Source organism: Phaethon lepturus, unplaced genomic scaffold (assembly GCF_000687285.1).
Source record: "Phaethon lepturus isolate BGI_N335 unplaced genomic scaffold, ASM68728v1 scaffold6427, whole genome shotgun sequence".
Taxonomy (NCBI): Eukaryota; Metazoa; Chordata; class Aves; order Phaethontiformes; family Phaethontidae; genus Phaethon; species Phaethon lepturus.
The window spans coordinates 4714-25965 of record NW_010549692.1 but is presented as its reverse complement, the minus strand read 5'-3'; the positions used below and the strand labels follow the sequence as shown (position 1 = coordinate 25965).

The 21252-nt window shown below is 40.2% G+C and overlaps 1 protein-coding gene across 1 annotated transcript; it reads left to right on the top strand.

Moving 5' to 3' along the window:
* The first annotated feature begins 30 nt into the window (after positions 1 to 30).
* On the top strand, positions 31 to 11861 carry LOC104614636 (non-syndromic hearing impairment protein 5-like). Its single transcript, XM_010290330.1, has 8 exons — positions 31 to 50; positions 863 to 1034; positions 2074 to 2194; positions 6615 to 6803; positions 8789 to 8916; positions 9033 to 9219; positions 10744 to 10817; positions 11631 to 11861. The coding sequence occupies exons 1-8, from the start codon at positions 31 to 33 to the stop codon at positions 11859 to 11861; spliced, it is 1122 nt and encodes a 373-aa protein (XP_010288632.1).
* The last annotated feature ends 9391 nt before the right edge of the window (positions 11862 to 21252 follow it).

Below are 21252 nucleotides of genomic sequence, written 5' to 3'. Positions count from 1 at the left end.
GGTCTTTTACAACCTTAATGATTCTGTGAAATGGGACTTGATCTGGTCAGGTAAGAGAAAGCAAACCGAGAACTGTTGTAAGGAAAAGTGGGGCTTGGTTACAAAGGGAGAAACTAATCAGACTGGAAGACTGCTTGCTATATATTTCCTAATTTCCACTAGCTTGACTGCAACTTCACTCTTTCTAAGCAGAGTTTTGTGATGTGTGGATTATACTACTATATTACATGCTTATTACATATTATGCTGCTATACATACTTTTATTGTGTGTGTGCATGCATAATGTCTGCAGTAGTGTGCTAGGCTGCAGTGAGTTCATAATACGGACCTTGAGCGCAGTACTTATGTACTTACTCCCTGGTAACTTTTTTAGTTGAAATCATTCTTTTGAGTAAAGACTGCAAGATACGACCCATTGACTTCCTGAGACCGTTTGTGCTAACATGAGACTCTGAAGAGAATGGTTAGTCAGCATCCCCTGCCATGGCCAAGGTAATGTCAGTATGAATTCACAGCAGCAGAGGGTTCAATCCAGTGTCCATGAGCCTGGCTGTTTGTTTTCATATTATACAGGAAGCTTAAAGTTGTCTTTTGTTCTACCTTTCTTTTTTCGCTTAGAAAGTAGCCAGACAGCTGCTGTTTTTGCTCAGAGTAAGGAATTAAGAATTCAGTACGTGTGTTGGGACTTACTATGTAATACAGATTTAATGCTACCAGATAATAAGAGGACATAATAATTTTGAGGACATTGCTCGTACAGAAACCGTTGTTGTTTTTACAATAAAAGCTTTTTCAAGCAATTAACAAAATGCTTTTTCTCAGTTATAGCATTTATGTTGTTAATGATGTTTTCTTTTTCAGAACAATAAATCTAAATAGTAGTTTACTGCAACAAGTAACAGAAAGAAAACGTGAAGTGCTGTGCATCTTGAGAGAAAAAATAGTAACAACTCAGAAGTGTACAATATCTGAACATATCCAGACAGAAGAAAAAATAGGCGGTGTGATGGGATGCAGTACAAAAATAGTAAAGGTAAAAGTTTTATTAAAAATCTGCAAGGAATAGAACATTTGCAGATTATCTGAGAAGAAATTATTATTTCTCCAAATAGACTTCAGAGTATTTTTCATGCTTCCTTAACATGTTGAACTCACTGCACTGCTTAGTTGTGAAACTTCAGAAAGGTAAAATATTTTTTCCATTGCCTCACTGGCAAAAGATGCCATCTTTTAGTGTGAGCCTGGAATGTGGTTTCCATCAATACTGTCAAACTGTGATTCGGTTTCTATGTAGATTCCTGCCTACAGCAGAACATAAACCAAATATATAACAATTCAGTGAAAGCTGAAGAGCAGAAAGGATTGCTGAAGCAAATATATTTGAAAAGCCAAGCAATCATTCATCAAAAATGTTTGCAGTGTCTTCTGAGTTTTAATATTTATTGAGAAACTGTTTGTTTTCAATCACGGGAGTAGAGATTAACTGCATTGTGAGGATACCTGAAAAATTGCCTATGAATTGAAAAGGAATTACCAAAGTTAAAACATATGCTCATTCTTTGTAAGGTTTGGGGTGTTTGGGGTTTTTGGTGTTCTTTTTGTTGTTGTTTTTTGTTTTAAAGCTGCGGATGAATCACTTCTGTGTACAGGGTGTCTCCAGTAGCAGAAATCTGGGAGTTGCAGTTCAACAACCCTCTGTGCAAGTGCCACCTTCCTGGTACCAGTTTCCAGCAGGGCAAAAGGGGTTTCAGGATAGAAGAGGGCAGGGCAGGATACTGAAGTGGGTGCCCATTTCCTAGTGACACTGTTTTGTGTGGCAAAACCTGCTCCTGGAGCTCAACTTTGTACTGGGACAGGGTAGCTAAGAGTTTGAGAGCTGCTTTTGGCATTGTGCTTCTACCTCACTGCTCATCTTGTTCCTTTCATAGATGTCAAATGTTACATGTGCTTTAGTTAGATGTCATGGAGAGTAAAGCACATTCTTTCTCTGTATTTTTTCCCCTTTAATTAATTCTGTGTTAAAGCTACACAATAGCTGAATCAGATAAACAGTGAATAAATCTGACCTCTAGGTTTCAGTGAGTGAAAAAGGAAGTATGATGAAGGACTCTAGTGTGATCCTTGAAATTCCTCCTGCGACTACTATTGCCTATGGTGTAATTGAACTGTTTATAAAGCAAAGTGGCCAGTTCGGTAAGTATAAAGCTCATTTTCTGTGGCATGCAGTTCAACTGTGGACAGAGCTGTCTGCTTGGCAATGATTTTTGCATTTCCCCGTGTATGAAGGTGATGCTGTTTGTATGGTCTCCATTGCCTTGATAGTTATTTGTGCTGTGAAATGCTGCTCTTCTGATTCAGTAATGCTTTTTCATTTGTTTGCATAAATCATAAACTCAGAATAATTTAGGGTTCAGGAGACCACAGGAGGTCGTCTAGCTCAAGCCCCAGCTCAAGGCAGGGCCAGCTTTTGAAGTTTGATCAAAGTTCAGAGTTAGATCAGATTGCTTGTATCCTTGTCTGTTGAAATTTTGAGTATCTCTGGAGGCAGGAGATTCCGTCACCCCTCTGAGCAGCATGTTCTCATGTTTTACCACCAGCACGGTGAACTTTTCTTTTTTAATATCTAACAAGAATTTCCCTTTATTTAACTTCTGCCTCTTGCCTTTTGTCCTGTTGTCGTACAAAAGGGTCTGGTTCTGTCTTCTCTCAATGCTTCCACTGGGTGGCTGTAGGTAGCAATAAGGCTCTCCCTTAGAATTATTTTCTCCAAGCTGGACAAACCCAGTCTTTCAGCCTCTTATCATACATGATGTTCTCTAGCTCTCAGCAATCTTGGTGGCTGTTGCAAGGTTGCTGCAGTATGTGAAGGTCTGTCTTGTATTGGGGAGTCAAAAACCAGCACTCTGAATGCAGTCTGCCAAATTGAAAAATTGCTTTCATCTATCTGCTAGCTACGCTCTTGCTGGTACAACCCAGTATGCAGCAAACTTCAATAGCTGCAAGGGCACACCACTGATCCTCTCGAATTTGTTGTCCAGGTCTTTTTCTGCAATTTTGCTTCTAGCTAGCTGGCTTTCAGCCCATGCTGTTGCTTTCACCTGTTGGCAGGGAGAGTGAACTGAATATAAATCAATGTTCAACTAGGAATGTTTAGACAACAGTCATGCTAAAAAAAGAATTATTCATAAAGTATAGGACTGGAATTAAAACTTTTCTGTCTATTTTACACTTTCATATATAGATTGTTCTCGGAATGGTTACAGAAATGTCATGTTTTCTGGCTATGTGTTACTTATTTCAGGTTGAATACTTTCAGGTGTCAAGTTAAAAAAAAAAGTTGAAATTAGCGTTGGGGGGCAGTAGTAACTCTGCTCTGCAGAATCACCTGGGTTTTTCTGTCTTGTCTATCCTCAGTTAAACTCCCTGTCCTAAAGGAGGTTTCAGGGGATGTTATGCAAGAAGGAAGGGTATCATATGGAGTGTGTAAGGCTGGAAGTTGGAAAGGGCTGATGTAGAGAGAAACAGGAGATACGTTGAAGTGCAGTTGAGATTTTAATCCACTTTATGATGCACTTTATTTGGATAAGAAATACAGAAGGTACTCTCCATGATTCTCCTTCAACTAACTTCTGATATTAAGGACATCTGTAGGTTCAGGAGTATAAATAAATACCACGTAGCCTGTAAAAAAATTTCTGAAATGTGGAATTGCTCTGACATAGACTGAACACAGAGATACAGCAGAGGGCATTGACTTCATGGTCATAATAGAACTGTAACTCAGAGTGATCAGGTGCAATTAAGGCTATCTGACTGCATAGCTGTATAGCTGATAGCCTACTTAAGAATTTCCATCTAGAAATCACATATGTCCTGCTGTCTGATAGTACATGGGTCTTGTTAATGATCTGTATTTCTCTGCTCTTTTTTCACTTCGGCTTCTTTTTCCTTTTTTTTTTTTTCCTTATATAATGTTATGTCTTTTAAGCTTCAAAACCAGCACAGCTTGTTTCATGTCTTGCCTCTATTTTTTTATTTTTTAAAGATTTGTGCTGTCTTCTCTTGCCTGACTGTCATTCAGAAGGTAAAGTGGAGGAATTAACAACAAAATTAAGGATTTGCCAGCAAGAATAATTATGGTGGAGTCTAACCTTCAACTCCTTAATGTCTGAGCCATGATCGGTGTCTGTTTATGGAAATAAAAATAGCCTTTGGAGTTAACTCCAGAGACTAAGGTAGTTCTTTCACATGAGACTGAAAGTGACCATAGCAGGTGTAACATAATGGGATTCTCATCACAGATAATCATGGAATAAGATGTATGTAAGTTTGTTTGGTTGGTTTTGTTTCTTTCTTTCTTTTTCTTTGCCACTGATAGTGTTTGAGTTACTATGTAAGGAAGAATGGTATATAAACTTTCTTTAAAATGTTCTGGCTAATATGACCGGACATGCTTGGACATTTTTATAAATAAACAAAAAAAAGAAAGCAAAAAAGGTCTAATCCTTTTCTGATCCCTTTACCATCATGTTTTTCTGTAATCATTCTGTTTGATTTCTACAGGCTAATTTTCCACAACGTGTAAAAGCTGTTCCTGTTAAAGGCTTTGCAGTCTTGTGTCTCTAAAGTTTCACTGCAAGTCCTCTTGTTCTTGCTTTACAAAACAGGAGGTATAGTAGCACCTCGCTGATTCGCTTTGTTCTGTTCATTGCTATATACGTGTGACTTGCTTCCTCTTAAATGTGTGCAAATTAAACAGTCCTTTTCAGCTCTCCCTGCAAAGGAGTCTCTTTGCCTTTGATTGTTTTCATTGATCATCTCTGGTTTTCTTCCACTTTTGTTAATGTTTCTGAATAACTAACAAGATCTAACCACACTAGTGGAGGTTTGTCATTGATGGATGTAATAGACTTCAATAGAGAAGATACCGCAGTATTATGTATATTCTTTTCATTCACTTATTTTCCCTTCTGTTCGTATGACAAAATTAATGATACAAAATTAATTAACAGTTCTATTAATACAAAACTTTCAGAGTCCTGTATCTTCCTCTGAATTGAGTCCTATTACAAGATTTAACAGCAGGATCTGTATCTCTTAAAGCTTTTCACATGATTCTGTGTCTTGATTTCCCTTGTTAGCATCATTCTGCCTTAGAAGGGCAGGGACTTTATTAGCACTATCTTCCTCCTTCAGGGTTTGTGTGCAAGCCTTGTTATTTTCAGTGAAAGCAACGTGAGCGTGTTGGTCTTACGGTGCCTCAGCTGCTGTCCAGAGTCTTGTTGCTTTGGGAAGCTCTTTAATTTGTCTTAATTGCTTTTTGCTCCTTTGTAGCTCGCCCTTTTCTGTGAAGGGCTATGGAGGCATAAAGGTCTCTATCATCTGTCTTTCTCTGTGGCAGAGGTTTCTTATTCTGCTGTCCCTTTTGAAAAAGCTTTTTGCTCATAGAGTGCTCTCCGTGCATTCTCATCTGCTTTGAATGTCCTTAATTTGGTGAGACAGACTCTTACAACTGGAGGAAGGTTATATTTAGGTTTTGTGCCTGGTATACGTGAGCACTGTGCTTGATTACTTTTTTTTTTCCCCTCTCTCTTTGCTGTCAGGCATTACTGTAAAATTGAGTTCCTCTTGCTAGCCTGCCTGCATTCTTCTGAGAGTGCCAGGGGTACAGTTTCAAATCTTGCAATTGAGCAAATAAAAGGTGATCAAAATATGCAGAATATAATCAAAGCCCTATATATCTTTGGGGCACAATATTGGACACATGAGCACAGAACTTGATGTTCCAGACTTCTCAGCATGACTCTTACAAAGGCTCCCTGTGTACCTTCCAGGAGTCCCTTGGCTTAGTTGCCTTAGTTGGGGAGCACTGGGGTGGCAGGAAATCTGAAGTCCTGTTTGGGGGACGTAGGCCAGTGCTCATCAAGAAGATGAAGCAGAAAGGGTAATCCAGCCAGGGTGTGTTATTTTCTTTGTTAAGTTATTTCAAAGAGACAGTATATTGCAGAGTGATTCTGTTAGTGAACACACCTGGGTGAAGTCCTTTAGAGGCTCTGAAAAGCCCCCCATTTTCCACTCATCTGGAGGATTTGAGAATGAACCTGTGGCTTGGCTCAGAAAGTGGAATCTGTCAGTGCCATGACCAGAAGAAGTTCTGTGAGGGACTCTCAGATTTCATATGAATTGCAGAAATTGCTTTCATGTGTCTCCATCATGAGTGGATCCTGTAGCCCGCATTACAGTACATCTCTTAACTGGTAGAAGATGTGAAGAATTCATACCTGCATCTCTTGTATGCAGCATTCAGGTTTACAGTGTCAGTGAGAAATTATTTGCTCTCTGCATTTCTTTAATTCTCAGGAGCTGGTGTCACATTTTGTAGTTGGTAGCTGCACCATAGGACCTTTGTCTGTGCGCACTGTACCAAACATCAGGGCTGCAGCAACACTTGATAATTCGCATACATAGCAACCATTGGCATTCTTCCCATCTAGAAGAGGCATGAGACGTGGAGAAATCACATGCGAGAACAGTAGATAATACAAACTAGCATCTCATTCGGTAATCGCTTGTGTATTTTATTAATATTTTTTAATTGAATTTCTAATTACAGAATTCTGTCTGCTAGATGAACAGCAAGGAGGTTTTGAAAAAGAAAGCACAGAAGGCTCAACTTATCCCCATTCAGCGCTATTCAGAGATGCTTCATTTCTCTATCAGCCAGATGCTGTTGATAATGAGATGTACTCTGGGGCTAAAAACCTCATTCCCAGTGATGCTTCTTTAAGTGTATTGAAACAAGGTATTACCAGAAATGCTATAAATGACTACATTACAATGAGTTAAGCAACATGATAGGAGGAAATAATCTGGTACAATAGTACATAAGAAATTATGTTAGTTGATTTTAGTAGCCCGTATCAGGAACTCTTGGGGAAATGCACTGAAAGAATAGAAGAATCTACTTCTGCAACAGGTATAGGCAGTGGACTGTTACCTAGAAACATCCTGAATCCCTGTGTCATAAATACGATTTTACAAAATCAGGTTTTTATGCCAGTTCTGTTACGTTCCAGATAAGCTCTATAAGATTAGTGATGATTTATGCTTTCATTCAGAAAGGTTCGCTGAAAATATTTTTTTCATCATTTGGAAAATGCTCTCAGTAAAGCTTCTCAGTTAAAGGTTATATTAAGTCTCAAGAATTACAAAGACCTCTCCCCCGCCTTCACTTAAACTCATTATTTTCTGGGAAACTTTATAGAAATCTTCGGTATCAACTAAGGCTGACAAAATTAAAATGTGATTTAAATGAAAGTTTGCAAATTGGTATAATGACCCAGGCGCAACCTCTTTATTGTTGGGGTGTGGAAGGAGGGGGCAGGATTGTCACCAGAGGAATGAAAAAAGGAAAAAACAAATCAAGGCCTCAGAACACCTTTTAATCAGTTCTTGGTAGAGTTCTTACAGCTGGTTCTAACGATGAACATCACTTTTGTTATCTCTAAATTTCACTCTTTGTTCATGGCTGTTCAGTAGACTAACTGTGACCAAAATAGATATTTGTTGTCCTGAAATAACTTCTGTCATTCTCCAATGTAAACTTGCTTGAAAGGAATAACTTTGTCTCCCTGTGTATCTAAAAAACACTTATTTGTGAAAGAATGGTATGCCACAGTTTTGTGTTTTGTTTTAGCCTAACATACCTTTGTGCCTTTCTTGCTTAAAAGCCTTTGAGGTTTCTTTTAATTAACCTGAACTGTCTCTTGGAAAAAAAAAAAAAATAAAAATTGTTTCTACTAAAGCAATTTAAAGTAGGTTTCTTCTTCTGTTATTTGTATAGACAGTCATATGATTGCATTAGGTACAAAAAATATTTGCCTGTGGCTGGGTTTCCCCTCTAGCCCAGTGAAGTAATTTTTAGATATAAAAGGCATCTTTAAAGAGAGTGTGTTTCTTGACTGGAGTGACATGAAGGGAAATTTCTTTTAAACAAGGTTAAGCACACTTGCGTGCCCATATTTTTGGAATGTGGAAAAACACATTCCAATCTTCCAGTTGGTATTATTGACATGAAAACTTACTTTTTTTTAGCAAAGTGGTAATTCGATGTCATAAAACATTTTGGTTTAGTGTTATAGTTGAATTGTGGGGAAAGAAGTGCAGTCAACTCTTGTGCTTCTGTTGTATGTATTGTAATGGATTCAGTATTTTTAATGAAGAGATTTTTATCCTGATTTTTGTAATAAGTCTTTTTAGATCAGAGGTGAAGGGGTGTAAACCTGATGAAATGTGACGCTAAATTGTTATTGTCCTCATAATAGGAACTTTTAATTCTGTGTGTGGATTCATACCATTGACTTTGTAATTCCTATTAACGTGCAGATTAAGAAGTAAGGTTATGAGCAGAACTTTTCATTCTGCCTTATATGTTATAAATGAACATCCTCTGGAGATGAACTTTCAAGTGAGAAATTTAGTTTATGATTAGTTCAGTTAACATTAAAAAACTGACATCTAAAATATTGAAAATACTGAACACTGACTGTTGATCCTTGGTAGCTGTTCTTTCTTGGAATTTGCATTGATGCCGCTTCATTGGCTCATTAGGGAAACGTAATCGGATGTGTTCCAGCCTTGCATTATAACTTGTGCTGATGGAAATCAGGATGTCAAGATGTGGCAATAAATGACCTTATGAAACCCACAGCAAAAAAATATTAGCTGTTTTTACTGGCATTTGTGTAGAAATACTTACTTTTGCTTTTTACTGCTTTCTTGGGAAAGATGTGTCACGGTTGAAGACTCAGTTCCAGCCCTTTGTGAAGCTGCCGGAAGACAAGCAGAGAGCTTTATATAAAGCCCTTTGTGAACTCTTGCTCCATGAAGAAATGGTAACTGCCCTGGAGGACGTGGTAAGATGAAGAAACTTTTGCTTGCTTCCTAAAAGTAATTTCAGCATAGAGCTAGTATTCTCTTTTGCTTGAACTTTTTTCTTTTCAAGAAGTTTTACTTACTCTTTTGCTTCCAGTTAGATGATATCTGTACCGGAAACAAGCCAAATCTGAAGGAGTTAAAACCTGCACAACAACAAGACCTCCATGACTTCTTGCAGCTCTTAGGGTGCAGTTTACAGAGTGAGCTGCTGTTGCAGAAGTATCAGCCTCAGGATAAAGAACTCTTCTCAGCTGCTCACCTCCTCATCAGTGCTGTCTCTGGTATGTTGTGAATGAAGAGCAGAGCCCTTTTTTATTATTTTCCTGTTAGAAGCTACCTCTGTGTTAAAGCGTTTATGGCTCTTTTTGAGCAGTTGGTGAGCTGAGTGAACATATTTTGTTCTGTTCCTTTTTATGGGTTTGGTATACCATGCTTAGCGTTCCTGGCTGTGAATTAAATTCAGCCCTCAATCACTGACAGATTTTTTGCTTGTAAAATACATGTTCCTCCAAGATTGCTCAGCTCTACTTTCTGCTGAATGTGGGTATTTCCAGTTTGGCAAGCTAATTTCTGTTCTTGTGGCCTAAATGCTGAGAATTACAAATTAGGTGTTCTGTGTAACAGCATATATTGTTGAGGTGCAGACTATATTTAGCAAAAATGAATTTAACATAGCGACACTGTAATTAGAGAGTTGTTTTGCAACTGCTGAAAAAGGAGATTAAACATAAATGTCAAACAAATGCCATCCTCACAATCTAGTTGGCACCACAGTGTTAATTAAAAGTTACCCGCAAAGTCCAGGACAGGCTTTCTGGGCTTTTTCTCCTCTCTCTCATATATAAAGAATTTCTTGACATTAAGATAACAAAGGGAAGTCCAATGTGGTATTAGTTGGATTTGGCACTGTGCAGCAGAATGTCAGTGTGCATCCATATATGCACAGTACCCAGGTAGGTGCACCCATATAAGCAGAGTACCACCCATTTGTGGAGACAGAAAAGAAACAGAAAACAGAAACCTGCTGATGTGGTAACACTTGTCAGCTGCTGTTAACAGCAGGGTGCAGTTAATTGAGTGTGTTGCATTTTCACCTGGCTTTGGATGTAATACCTGCTGCTATGATTTTATGATTCTAAATATAGCTGGTTTATACTTGTTGCTTCTATTAGGAATTACAGCCTTTGAGTTAGAGAGTTACAGAGTTGAAGGACACCACAGGGATCATTTAGTCCATCTCCCTGCCCCAAGGCAGTCTCAGCTGTGTCATTCCTCTCAAATGGTGTTTTTGCTGAAGGCAGCATCTCATACAGATTTCGAGAGCGGAGGTTCTTGTTTTATTCAAGGTATAAATCATTCATCCAGCCTGCAGACTCGGAGTGAAACACAGGGGAGATACTTAGGGACGAGACAGAATGGTGGGGAGGAAATCCCCTTTCCTACAAGCTGCCTTTTCTCAAGGACAGGGATAGTCAGTGTGGAGCTTCTACCCAGTGCCCATCCCGTTCTATTCTGTGCTCCAAGAAAGCAGGCAGGAAAGGGCTGGATCAGCCTCTTCCAAATGTCCAGCTGAGCACTTGTGACAACTCAAGTGCTGTCCTCAGCATTGAATCGCTTTGGTCTCCAGTGTCCATTTCACGAGGTGCTGTACCTGCGGGGGGCCCTCACAAATGCAGCTCATTTGTCTTTGCTCAGCAGGAGAACCCTGTAACAGAAGTCACTGTTAAGAAATTCCCCTTTCCAGCAGCCAGCCTTGTGCACTGTTCACTGGAACCAATCTTTCCCTTTTAATGTTTCCTTCACAGAACTGTCTGATTACACTCTTCTCCTGCTGCGTGCCTGCTGTGATCTTCAGGTTGTTCCAGCATTGTGTTGTTTGGTGAGTAATCAAAATGTGACTGTGTAGCATGTGGGCCCCAGCAGCAGTAATGACTGTGTTCTCTGCCTTGCTGTGTTTCTCGCCCAATAAAGATGATGTCAAGCTCTAGTGTGAATTTCAGCTGTAGGCATTGCTTAGGCAAGGTCAGAGTCTGACAGTGGCAAACGATGCAGGTAATTTACTGCCAGAGGATACCTTCTAAACCATGTCTGTATTTGGGAGATTTCATGGGCTGTGAGCAAAAGAAAATTGTAACTCAGGCTCTAATTTTAATTTACTGATAGTCTTACCAGTCTGTTTTAAAATCTCAGTAACAGTAATCACCTGCCCTTGGGAAACAAATTTCACTTTAGCAGCAGTGCTTGGGCCTTGGCAAATCCTGAAGTTCCAAAACTCTGAGGCCATTCATTGAAACTGCTAAAGGAAAGAGGCAGGGCTTTTTTTAAGCTTTTTAAGCTCACTGACAAAAATAATAGTAAAAACCTTTAAACGTGTAGGTGCAAGGGGAGTGCTACTGTCTGCTTCGAGTAAGAGTGAGAGTTAAGTGTGATCTGCAGTGAGAGAAGTTGAACTGGGGGAAGGGACATGGTAGGAGACACCTTTCTCCTTAAAGGCTGCAGTAGAGCTTTGGTTCAGGATGAGTACATCGTACCTGTCAAGGCTAGTAGTAAAGGGAATCTCACCCTTTTGCCACTGCCTTGTAAGCTCTCTAGTGGTTTTGTAAGAAAGAACTGAGCTACGCGATGGCAGGAACAGCACCGCTTGGAAAGCCTCTTTGATGTCTTTGTCTTCTGTTCTCTCTCATGAATACAGCCCAATATCACTTCAGCCGATGGCACCGTGGCGCTGAGCAGTCCTTTGGTGGCGTCCCTCACTGACAGAGGAAGATTTGATGTTGTGCAAAGGCTGTTTGCTTCATCAAACATTAATTTGGAAATGACAGAGTCTTCTGTAAAAGTTGTAACTATGAAAGAACCTAGATTCTTCCCACTTGTTCTTTATGTTGCCTTGTACGGTTTTTATGCTTTAGGTGGGAATGTGTAGGAGCTTTGCTGAGTATCCAGTTACTGCTGTAGCTTGTTTGTATTTCTGTAGCTCTGCAGTGTAGCGTTGGTGTGTTTGAGCTAGCAGTAGAGCCACTCAGTTGGGTACTTGGAGCAGTCCAGCCAGGGGTTGTGGAGGCCAGGGTGGACTCGGCATGCTGGGGGTGAGCACTCTGCACCGCCGTCAGGTGTGCTGCCACTCTGCGGCTTCACTGAGGTACGTCTGCAGTGGAGCATTTGTAAGTAAGGGATGAAGGGAGAAAGAGAAAAAAGATAAGCCTGGAACAGAAATTGAACATAGGTATTCTGGTAGTCGTCAGATCTGCAGGGCAGTAGAAGCCTGCTTGCTCGCATTAGTATGCATGGGAGAAAACCACAAAGCACAAACTGCTTTTTGTAAGCAAGCAAACAAGCAGGCTGTGGAAGTCCAGGGTTCTGCAACACAGTTAATGTTTTGCTTGTTTAAGACAATGTGCAGAATGCCTTCACTCTGGAGCAAGTGGAATGGAGGGCTCTCAAAGAGGTACTTGATTAGGTTTTCATTTATTAAGTATAGTTTGGCTTTACAGATGTGAACTGCACACTGCAGGAAATAAAAAAAACTCTTTTCAAAAGCTAAGACCACCTTAGGGATTTATGCCTCTGTACAGCATTTCTCTGTTTTCTAGTAAGTTTTTACTCACCTTAGCAAGTTCCAGCTGTTTAAATTGTGTTCTGAACTTTCAGAGAGATATAGTGATGCCTTTTGGTGTGTGCCCCTGAAGTGTCCCGGCTACACTCCACAAAAATGATCATTTTACCCATCTGACATTTCGAGGGCAGATGTTTTGCTTGTTTCTTTGACTAACGGCAAAGTGTTAGTAAAGCACTTTGTGCTTTGAACTGCTTTGCCTTTCTTTTTTTTTAGTTGTGATTTTTTTGTAATCATGTGGATGGGAGAGAAATACAGCAGAGATCACTGTAAGTACAGGCTTGGGAAGATGATGTTCTGGGTTAGTGGAATGTCAGTGCTTTCAGGTAAGATTGTGAGATGGCTGACAGGCAAACAAGCAGGCAGCGGTGGGGGAGCGATCAGTAACCAGGCCCTGCAGCTTAGCGAGTGGGTTGGGAGTCTGCGCTGTTCCCATGCGGTCTTGAGCAGATTGTTTAAGAGATCTTTTAAAAACTTACATCAGTTCAGCTCCCCCTGAGCCAGTGGACTTTGCAGAAAAGCACCGTGGTGCCTTACCATGCCCTGGAGCGCAGGAGCGCCTTGCACACTGAGCTGGCGGCGTTTTTGTGTCTCGTCTGTGAAAGGAAGCTGATGGTGTTGCCTGAACCTTGCACTGGTGTGGGTGTAAATGTCCTTAGGGGAGTGGAAGCTCCTTACCCTGCTTCTGGGAGTCACGTGTGTCTGTAAATGAAAACATAGTCTTTTGCTAGCAGCTACTCAAAAGTTGCCTCTGTAACGAACTAATTTATTTAAAGGTTTGTATTAAATATTATGTCAAAACAGCAGAATAATTTATCAACATTTTTATTGTTCTTTTGGGGGGGATTCCAGTCATTCTCTTGGCCTTGAAAGATGGTGCACACAGAGAGCAAAGGTCATGTGGGCATCCATGTAGTGCCACTGTCCACAGGCTCTGATCTTTCTTACAGAGTTTTGGTGTAAGCATTGTGTGTGCTGCACTGCCAAACTGCTTTCAGGGTGTGCGTGCTCTGTTGTACATGTAGGAGGGAATTTGTTTAAAGAGGAAAAAAACCCCAACATGCCTTACGTGTTCTACAGAAACAACGTGAAAAAAAGAAAAGGTTTTGTTTGTTTCCTGCTACAATCTTTCAGATGTAGGTTAGTCTCTTGCTTCAGCAAAATCCACCGACAGGTTCAGGCTGAGGAGTATAAAGGTTGCTGATGCCCAGAGAAGAGGGGTTGCAGGGACAGTGGGGCCTCTGCTCAGCGAGGCAGATGCAGAGGTCGGGGCAGACTCGGACTTGCACAATGTGAGAGACACTTGGGCAAACAGTGGTGTGCCCCAGGGACCCCAGACTGCTAGCCACAAAGGTTGCTTGGGTCTCTTGGCTCCTCGCCTCACCTGCTGCCATACTTTCAGGATGGCAGGATTCATCAGTTTGTCTGCAGAAGCCATTGGTTGCACTTGTCTTGGCTCTGTCCTTTTATGTGCTCTTTGTGGAGAGGTTTCCCAGCTTCCCTCCATTTGGCAGCTCTTCTGTGACCACAGAAGCACCTCTAGACAAACAGGTCCGGGTTGGGTAGGTTAGGGTGGCCTTTTTAGAAGAACTGAGTGAGCAGCACAGATTGAGGGCACGGGGGAGAAACACTAAGGCAGTTCATACGTTCATCATTTTCCCCCCAGTTTTTTCTTCATGCTCTTTAAAGCAGGATCCTTATGCTCATTAATATTAAAAATAGCTCAGACTGGGGAAATGAAGAACAGCAAAAGCACCATTTCCAAGTAACTCTTGTCTTGCCTTTCCCTAAGCTAAATGAGTGTAGGCTCTTCAGAGGCCTAGCCTAAGCTGCACTGAACCAAATTCTTTCAGAATCCACTTTAGAAGAGGTGGATACGCATCCACTGTATCTTAGATAAAACAGCCATTTCTTGTGGGAGGCTGGCCTCACACAGGCCATCCCTAGAAAGCAGAGGTAGTGAAAGGGCTGTAGGGTCCTTCAGAGAAGGCTGGAGCTTGTCTCGTAAAAGGTTTGATTTCACACCCTGACTTCCCTCCCCAAAATGTTGCTTCCCTCTGCTCTACAAGCTGCGGTCCGGAGTCCCTTGGGCTTTTGGCTGCTGGCTAATTGCAGCATGGGCCCAGGAGACCGGCTCCCTTAATGCAGCAGTGCTCAGAAAATAAGGAGCCCAAATTCAGCAATGGGATTTATGGGATGGTTGAAGAGGCCCCCAGAGCTCTATACACTGAATGAGGATTCGGTGCATTCAAGAAGAGCAAGCGAAACAAGACCAACCAAAAAGTTTCTGAACTTTGAGCACTAAACTAGGCCCAAACATGCTCTACTAGCAGTGCCTGTGTACCTGTGAGGCCTGCTACTCTTAAAACAAGGAAAAACCACACACACAAAAAAAACCCAAACCCACAAAGCAGCACGCAGTGCAAAGCCCCATCTGTGCAGATGAGTTGGTCAGTATAATATTTGCTACTAGCCCACTATGTCAGTGTCCGAGCAGAAAATACTTTGTGTGTTGGTGTGGATTTTCAGCAGTAAAGGCTTGGTTAAAGATAAAAGGCAGATGTGTTCAGAAACAGAGTATGACCAAAAATATCAGGAAAAAAGCCAATTACATTTTTTCCATATTAAATCTTTATTATATACAAAAATATTTTGTTGGGAATTAACAGAATTTCACAATTTGTACATTAACATTTTTACGTTTGGCTGTGTTTATTGTGAAAATATTAGCTGTGAAAAAGACAAGGGGGGGTTTTAGAAAACAAGTCACAATTTTAAAATGTCCTATGTATCGGCTGACTTTATCAGTATGAAGTCCCACCTCCTAGGCCTGCTTTACAGTATTGTAGTCAAACAACAGTTAGGTTCTAATGTAAACCTGAAGGTGATTTAGTAAGTTTAATGGGTAAGATTTTTTTGTAGGATATTTTTAGGTGAAGAAAGTATATTTTTTTTACAGGAGAGCAGTTTTTAAAGTAAAGTATTACAAATGTCAAATCCAGTTTAATTTAATGTGCTGTATAAGAAAAAAGAACAACAAACAAACCACGAGAGCTTCTGATAGGCAAAAACAGTTGTGAGAACAAGCAAGGTAAGGAAATGCACGGTGACAGACTTCTAATACAGATTTAAATCCAAACACATCACCAAGATTTTACAGTTCTTTTCCCAGTTGGGGGTGGGAGAGCAGCAAACTTTCTTGTACTTTAAAACTTAAGAAAGCGGTTCCCCTTCTGACACCACAGTTTGCAAGTGTTACACACAGGCAAGAGATGATGAGGGAGGTGGGGGAGAGGAAGGAATGCTCAACGTGCATGTTCAAAGGGGGGAGAAATACATTTCGACATTCTATCTATAATTGTGTACAAGACCTAAACTAACAAAAATCAGTCAAAAAATGCTTTTGTTTTTTGCAGCCAACAATTTTGCTGCTACCCCCAGAACTGTACAAAGCAGCACTGCTCCTTCTGCTCTACAGCAGGCATCACATAAGCAGTCAAATAACAAAGTTACTTGGGGGTTTTGGAAGAGGTATTATTGTCTTCTAGGTAATGGAGTAATACGTGGATGGGTGTCAGGACAGCCAAGCTTGCATGGACAAGCATTAGTATGGAGCTACTGATATTAAAAGGAAAAGGATAAGTGGGAGAAAGTGTTTCCAGGACTACTTTAACTATCTTAGCCTTGCAGGCGGGTCAGTAAGTATTCTAACCACTGCCTTAGCAGCAAAAGGAACTCCATACCCAACTGGCATGAGAAAAGGTTAAAAATACTGAGAACAAAATTCACATTTACTTTAAGTGTAACTTATCCTATACAAAAAAAAAAAAAGATACTCCATTTGGAGGTGAAACTACTTAACAGCCTTCACCAAGCTGGAGTTTGTTTTGAAGCCTGTGCAGGTAAATTCCAGCTGCTGTACCAGCACCTGAACTGAGAATTCAGCAGTTGAAAATGGGACAGGGTGTGGAACAGTATCCTGCATTGGAGGCTTCAGGTAAATTAGCAAATACTGTCTGAATTACTTGCAGTACCTACCCCTAAGTTTTATTTATATATGGGGAGGGGTGTGTGTACACATGAGTGCACTTTAATACATTTGGAAGCTGAAGCTGCCTCTGAAAATTGATGATTTTACAAGTGTTTTCACTATTTTTTTCACAATTTTCTTTTTGTAGTATCTGTCTGGGGACTGAAAACAGTAAGTCACACCAGTCTTAAATGCCAATGCTTATATTGGCCACTGGTTCCTCTACAAGACACAAGTTGCAAATCCCAGACAATCCCCATCAGTAAGCTTGTTAAACACACATGAAAACCAGGAAGGGTAGGCTAAAAAAAGAAACCTAGCAAAAAAAACCCACCAGAGAAAGCAAATGAAGGTACCTTTAACTACAGCAATCCCTTTAATGTCCCAGGACAGGTTGTGTGTGGGGACTGGAGGGGTACTTAAGGCAAGAGGCCTAGTGGACGACAAGTCTGTGTATCCAATAACCACTACCCCGGAATCGACACATGGATTTCTCACCACTTATACAAAAGTAGTATCATGAAGTTTGGCAATAACAATAGGGTACTGTACTTTAACTCTTCACAATTTGGGTGAGGCAAGAAACCCTGCACAAAGCAAATGGTCCATATACATTTGCCTGATCAATGCAACAGACCTCCAACGGTCACTTATCTTAAAGCTGTACCTACAGGCACAACGAGTGACAGGGAATCTGCTGCAGTAGGCACTATAGATGTATTGAGAAACAGCAAAGTTCAGTCTGAATGAAGCAGCAAGAGGGAGGAAGCCTGGATGGGAAACAGAGGAATAGGTGAGGGAAGTTGGAACTTGTTTATGTTCACGACGCTAGCTCATGTGTAAAGATGGGTAATAACTCACATCTCCTGTGACTGCCGGAGTGGCGATCATTTGGCAAGCTTGGCTCCAAAGGGTACCTAAGCCAGGAGTTCTCTGTGTTTCAAAGAGAAAAATGTTTCCCATTTCTTACCTATCTGAATCACCCTCTTCAAAACGAAACCAAACCCAGATGACTTCCTGAACACTGAGCTGCAGGCAGTTTGTACAGCCAGTCATTTAGGCATGATTTTAGAAGACACAAAGCATTCGAATTGTATATAGGATTAGGGAAAAAGTGTCACATTTTGAGCCTATGCAAGATGCGACAGTTCATATAAACAGAAATTCAGAAGTGATGAGCTGATCTGCCAGCCTGCTCCACAAAGCTTTTGTACCACTAAGTACACAGAGCTGCACTGATCTGACAACACAGCACAAGTTAAGGATACTGCATTGGTTATAAATTCAATTTCCCTTGCCTACGTCGGTCTGTGATTCTGCTCCAACTTCATAAATTTAAACCTTTATAAATCTGTGCAAGATGACACACCTCACTACCATTATCCGGTTAAACTTTAACTGACCGCATCTTGTCACACGATGTAGAACCTGAAGTAGCCCTGCAAGTGTAACATTTAAAGACAGCAAGGTAATCACTTGGGTACGCATGCACCAAAGTTATTTACATTAAAGTTGAGATTGGTGCACACGTAAGGGAATTTTTGGTGCATTTAAGGAAATAACTTACGGGTCTTGGCATACTGACCATACTTTTATGTATAACTTCTCATTCACAGGGCAACTACAGTGTTTCTTCTAAGTCTCTATATGTACAGAATTTTACAGCACCTCATGCACTGTCCAAAACAGATAGAAATTACAGATAAATATAGAATTTTTAGATTGAAATATCTGTATATTTAGAAAAATATACATTAGTAAACACAATAAACCAGGTAAGAGAAGTGTACCAGTTCTAAAGTCTCACATGCAGGTACATTTCTGGATTAGGTCATGGTAGCTTAGTAATGTGACAGCAGATGTGAGCATTTTTTGTTTTACCATCCACATACATATACACAGACAACTATTTGATAATTTACTTTTCTAAACTACTTAAATATTTATCTCGTGATACACACCACATATCTTAAACATTTAGCAGCATCTTCACCTCGCTCAGACACACCTATTGTTATCATTAACAGTCAATGATGTGAAAAGCTTTCTTGTTAGTATCTGGAAAATGAATGTTTAGTACAGAATAAGATATATGAAATCCCAGTTATTTTAACTCCTCCAAAACGCTTCAAACAGCTGTTAGATGAAGGATTTTCACTTGCTCAGAACTAGCCTTTCAGAGTGTCTTTCTCCCGATTGCCCAACATACAGGTGTCTCTCTAAACATCTGATCTAGCAGACCCTAACAGGTAGAGTACATAGAGTATATATCACCACTGTGTATATGACTGAAATGGCACCAGCATTCTAAGAACATCCAAGAATGCTTTTTAAAAAAAGAAGGAACTGTCATTCTCATTCTAGTCATCCTAGCAGGTAGTGACAAACTAAGCAGAGTATCTGACGAAAATCTGATCTTGCTAAAAAAAAAACAAAAACCTGAACCAAACCCACCACTACAAGAACAAACCAATCCCTCTCCCCCCCGCCCAACATTATATAACCTGCCAATCTGAACTCCCAATTTTCAAGATTTAACAAATAGATGCAAGGAGTTCTGGTGTTCAGGTGGTTTTCTTTCCCCCCTTACAACCTGCACGTGGACATCCAATTAAAACCTGCAGACACGTTGATACGATCTTTGTGTGCAACCTAAGCAAGCCATCTTCTCTTACTGCTTCAGAATTGTACTTCTCATTAGCATCTACGTTACCACCACCGAACGGGCAGCCACTAGGGCCCACTGCGCTAACTGCTGGGTTTAGAAATGCTACGAGAGCCTGTAGCGAAAGCTAAAGCTTTGGGCTTTAGCAAACACATGGCTAGTTGGAGATTGCTAACTAGGGAGGCTCTTTTGACGGTATTCTCCCTGGGATGGAAATCGAAGGAGAGATTTTCCTGACTAAACCTTAGTGTCCATGTTTCACGGGTTTCATTTGGTTAAGTAAATTTATGGAAAAAAAAAAGATGAAAATAAGCTAGATTTGCCATATAAAGTACTATGGTGTGGAAATGGAAGAACCTTCTCATTCCATTCATTAGGTAAGAGTGAGCTTAGCCCACTTTTGGCATCACAAATAGAGTATTTTCTAACTCATCATGAAAAGGCATCATATCTGTCCAGATAGCACATCTTATTTACAGCCTATGTAGGTCTCCTATTACACAGTATACAAACACAGTTTAGTCACGTTCGGTATATAGTGCCAATAGCAAATCATTAAAATACATCGCGCAATGGCTCTGCTATCATTGCTGCTACATACAACGCTCGATCCATTTCTCAAAGCAGCCTCTGAGCAATAGGATCACAGAACATGTCTCCCGGGAAAGGAAAATAAAAGTCTCATGCTGGTGCCACATTTAAAAGCTCTGCCAAACTTCAAGAAAACACATCCTGAAAAGTATAACAATAAAACAAAGTAGTGGTACAAATTTTCCTTAGAGAATTTCAGATTCCCTCTGAAAGACTGAAATCTCAGTACTAAGAGCCACAAAGAGTACCTGTGCTATACAGAGTTTTGACTGACATTTTCCACATACACTGGGATCTCAAGCCCCCTTTCCCCCCACCCCGTTTCCCCCACAACAACCAACTTTACCAACTTTATAGGCTTTGTAAAAATCATCTGCAGTATACAGGTGTTTTGAGGGGTTTTTTGAGACTTACACTTTTCCTATTCTGCATCAACTCCATTTTTCTTTTCCTTGTGCACATAAAAGTCTTTAAGAGCCCCAGGGATGCAACACTGTTTTACAGTGTCTAAGCCTCTTTTCCTTCAGAAATAGTTCTGAGGAAGTTGCCTTTTGACAGCATTCCATCTCACGCTTTGGTGTTGAAAGCAAATTCAGAAGCCAGGTGCCTGTCACCAGATGGAGGAGAAATTAAACAAAGAGATGACTTCAGTTTAGACACCTAACCTGGTAAGTAATGGTGAATGTTACTATATACAACAGCTGACTTTATAATATAAAATATGGTCACAAAAAGCACTAGTCTTAGCGACAAGCTATATTTTCATTTTGTTCTTGTTAAGCAGAGATTTACATCAGCATAAGTTTTGATTGATGAACTTGAACCTAATACGAATTATATCAATAAGCCTACTATGGGGAGAAATGTCACTAAACAAAAGGAAATATGTTGTAAAACAAAAAGGTATAAACAACATTGCTTTTTAGCAGTAAGCTTCCAATTCACAACCTATCTAATAAAAAATGCAATTAAAACCAATGTAACAAAAAGCACAGAAATTCCATTACATCGCACTCATAAAAATACAGCAGTTGACCACACACAAATATTCAAAAAGAAAATATAGAACCCAGCGAGATCTCACAGGAAATTAAGCCACAGATCACTATACAAATACTGAACAATGTCCTAACAAAAGAAAATGCGTTTGTTTTTTTTTATTTATTTTTTTTTTAAAGCAATGTATTTTTCACAAGTGTGGATAAATAGTCCTAAACATTAAGCGTCACTTTACAAGGCTCCACGTTATCAGGTTCTCTCTTGGGCTACTTCACCATTACTCAAACTGCCCTGAATTACCTTGCGTACAAGCTTTCTAACGTCAGTACTTCAACCACAATGAGCTAGCAGGCTGGCTCCCAAGAACAGCCTAATATGCAGCTTGTAAGGTATTGCTTTACGTTACTTTAAGAGAC

Excerpts from the sequence above, each read along its gene's own strand:
- LOC104614636 (XM_010290330.1), top strand. The coding sequence starts at position 31 with ATGGGACTTGATCTGGTCAG. Across the intron at positions 51-862 it reads ATGGGACTTGATCTGGTCAG|AACAATAAATCTAAATAGTA; the intron begins GTAAGAGAAAGC and ends TTTCTTTTTCAG. Across the intron at positions 10,818-11,630 it reads TTCCAGCATTGTGTTGTTTG|CCCAATATCACTTCAGCCGA; the intron begins GTGAGTAATCAA and ends TCATGAATACAG.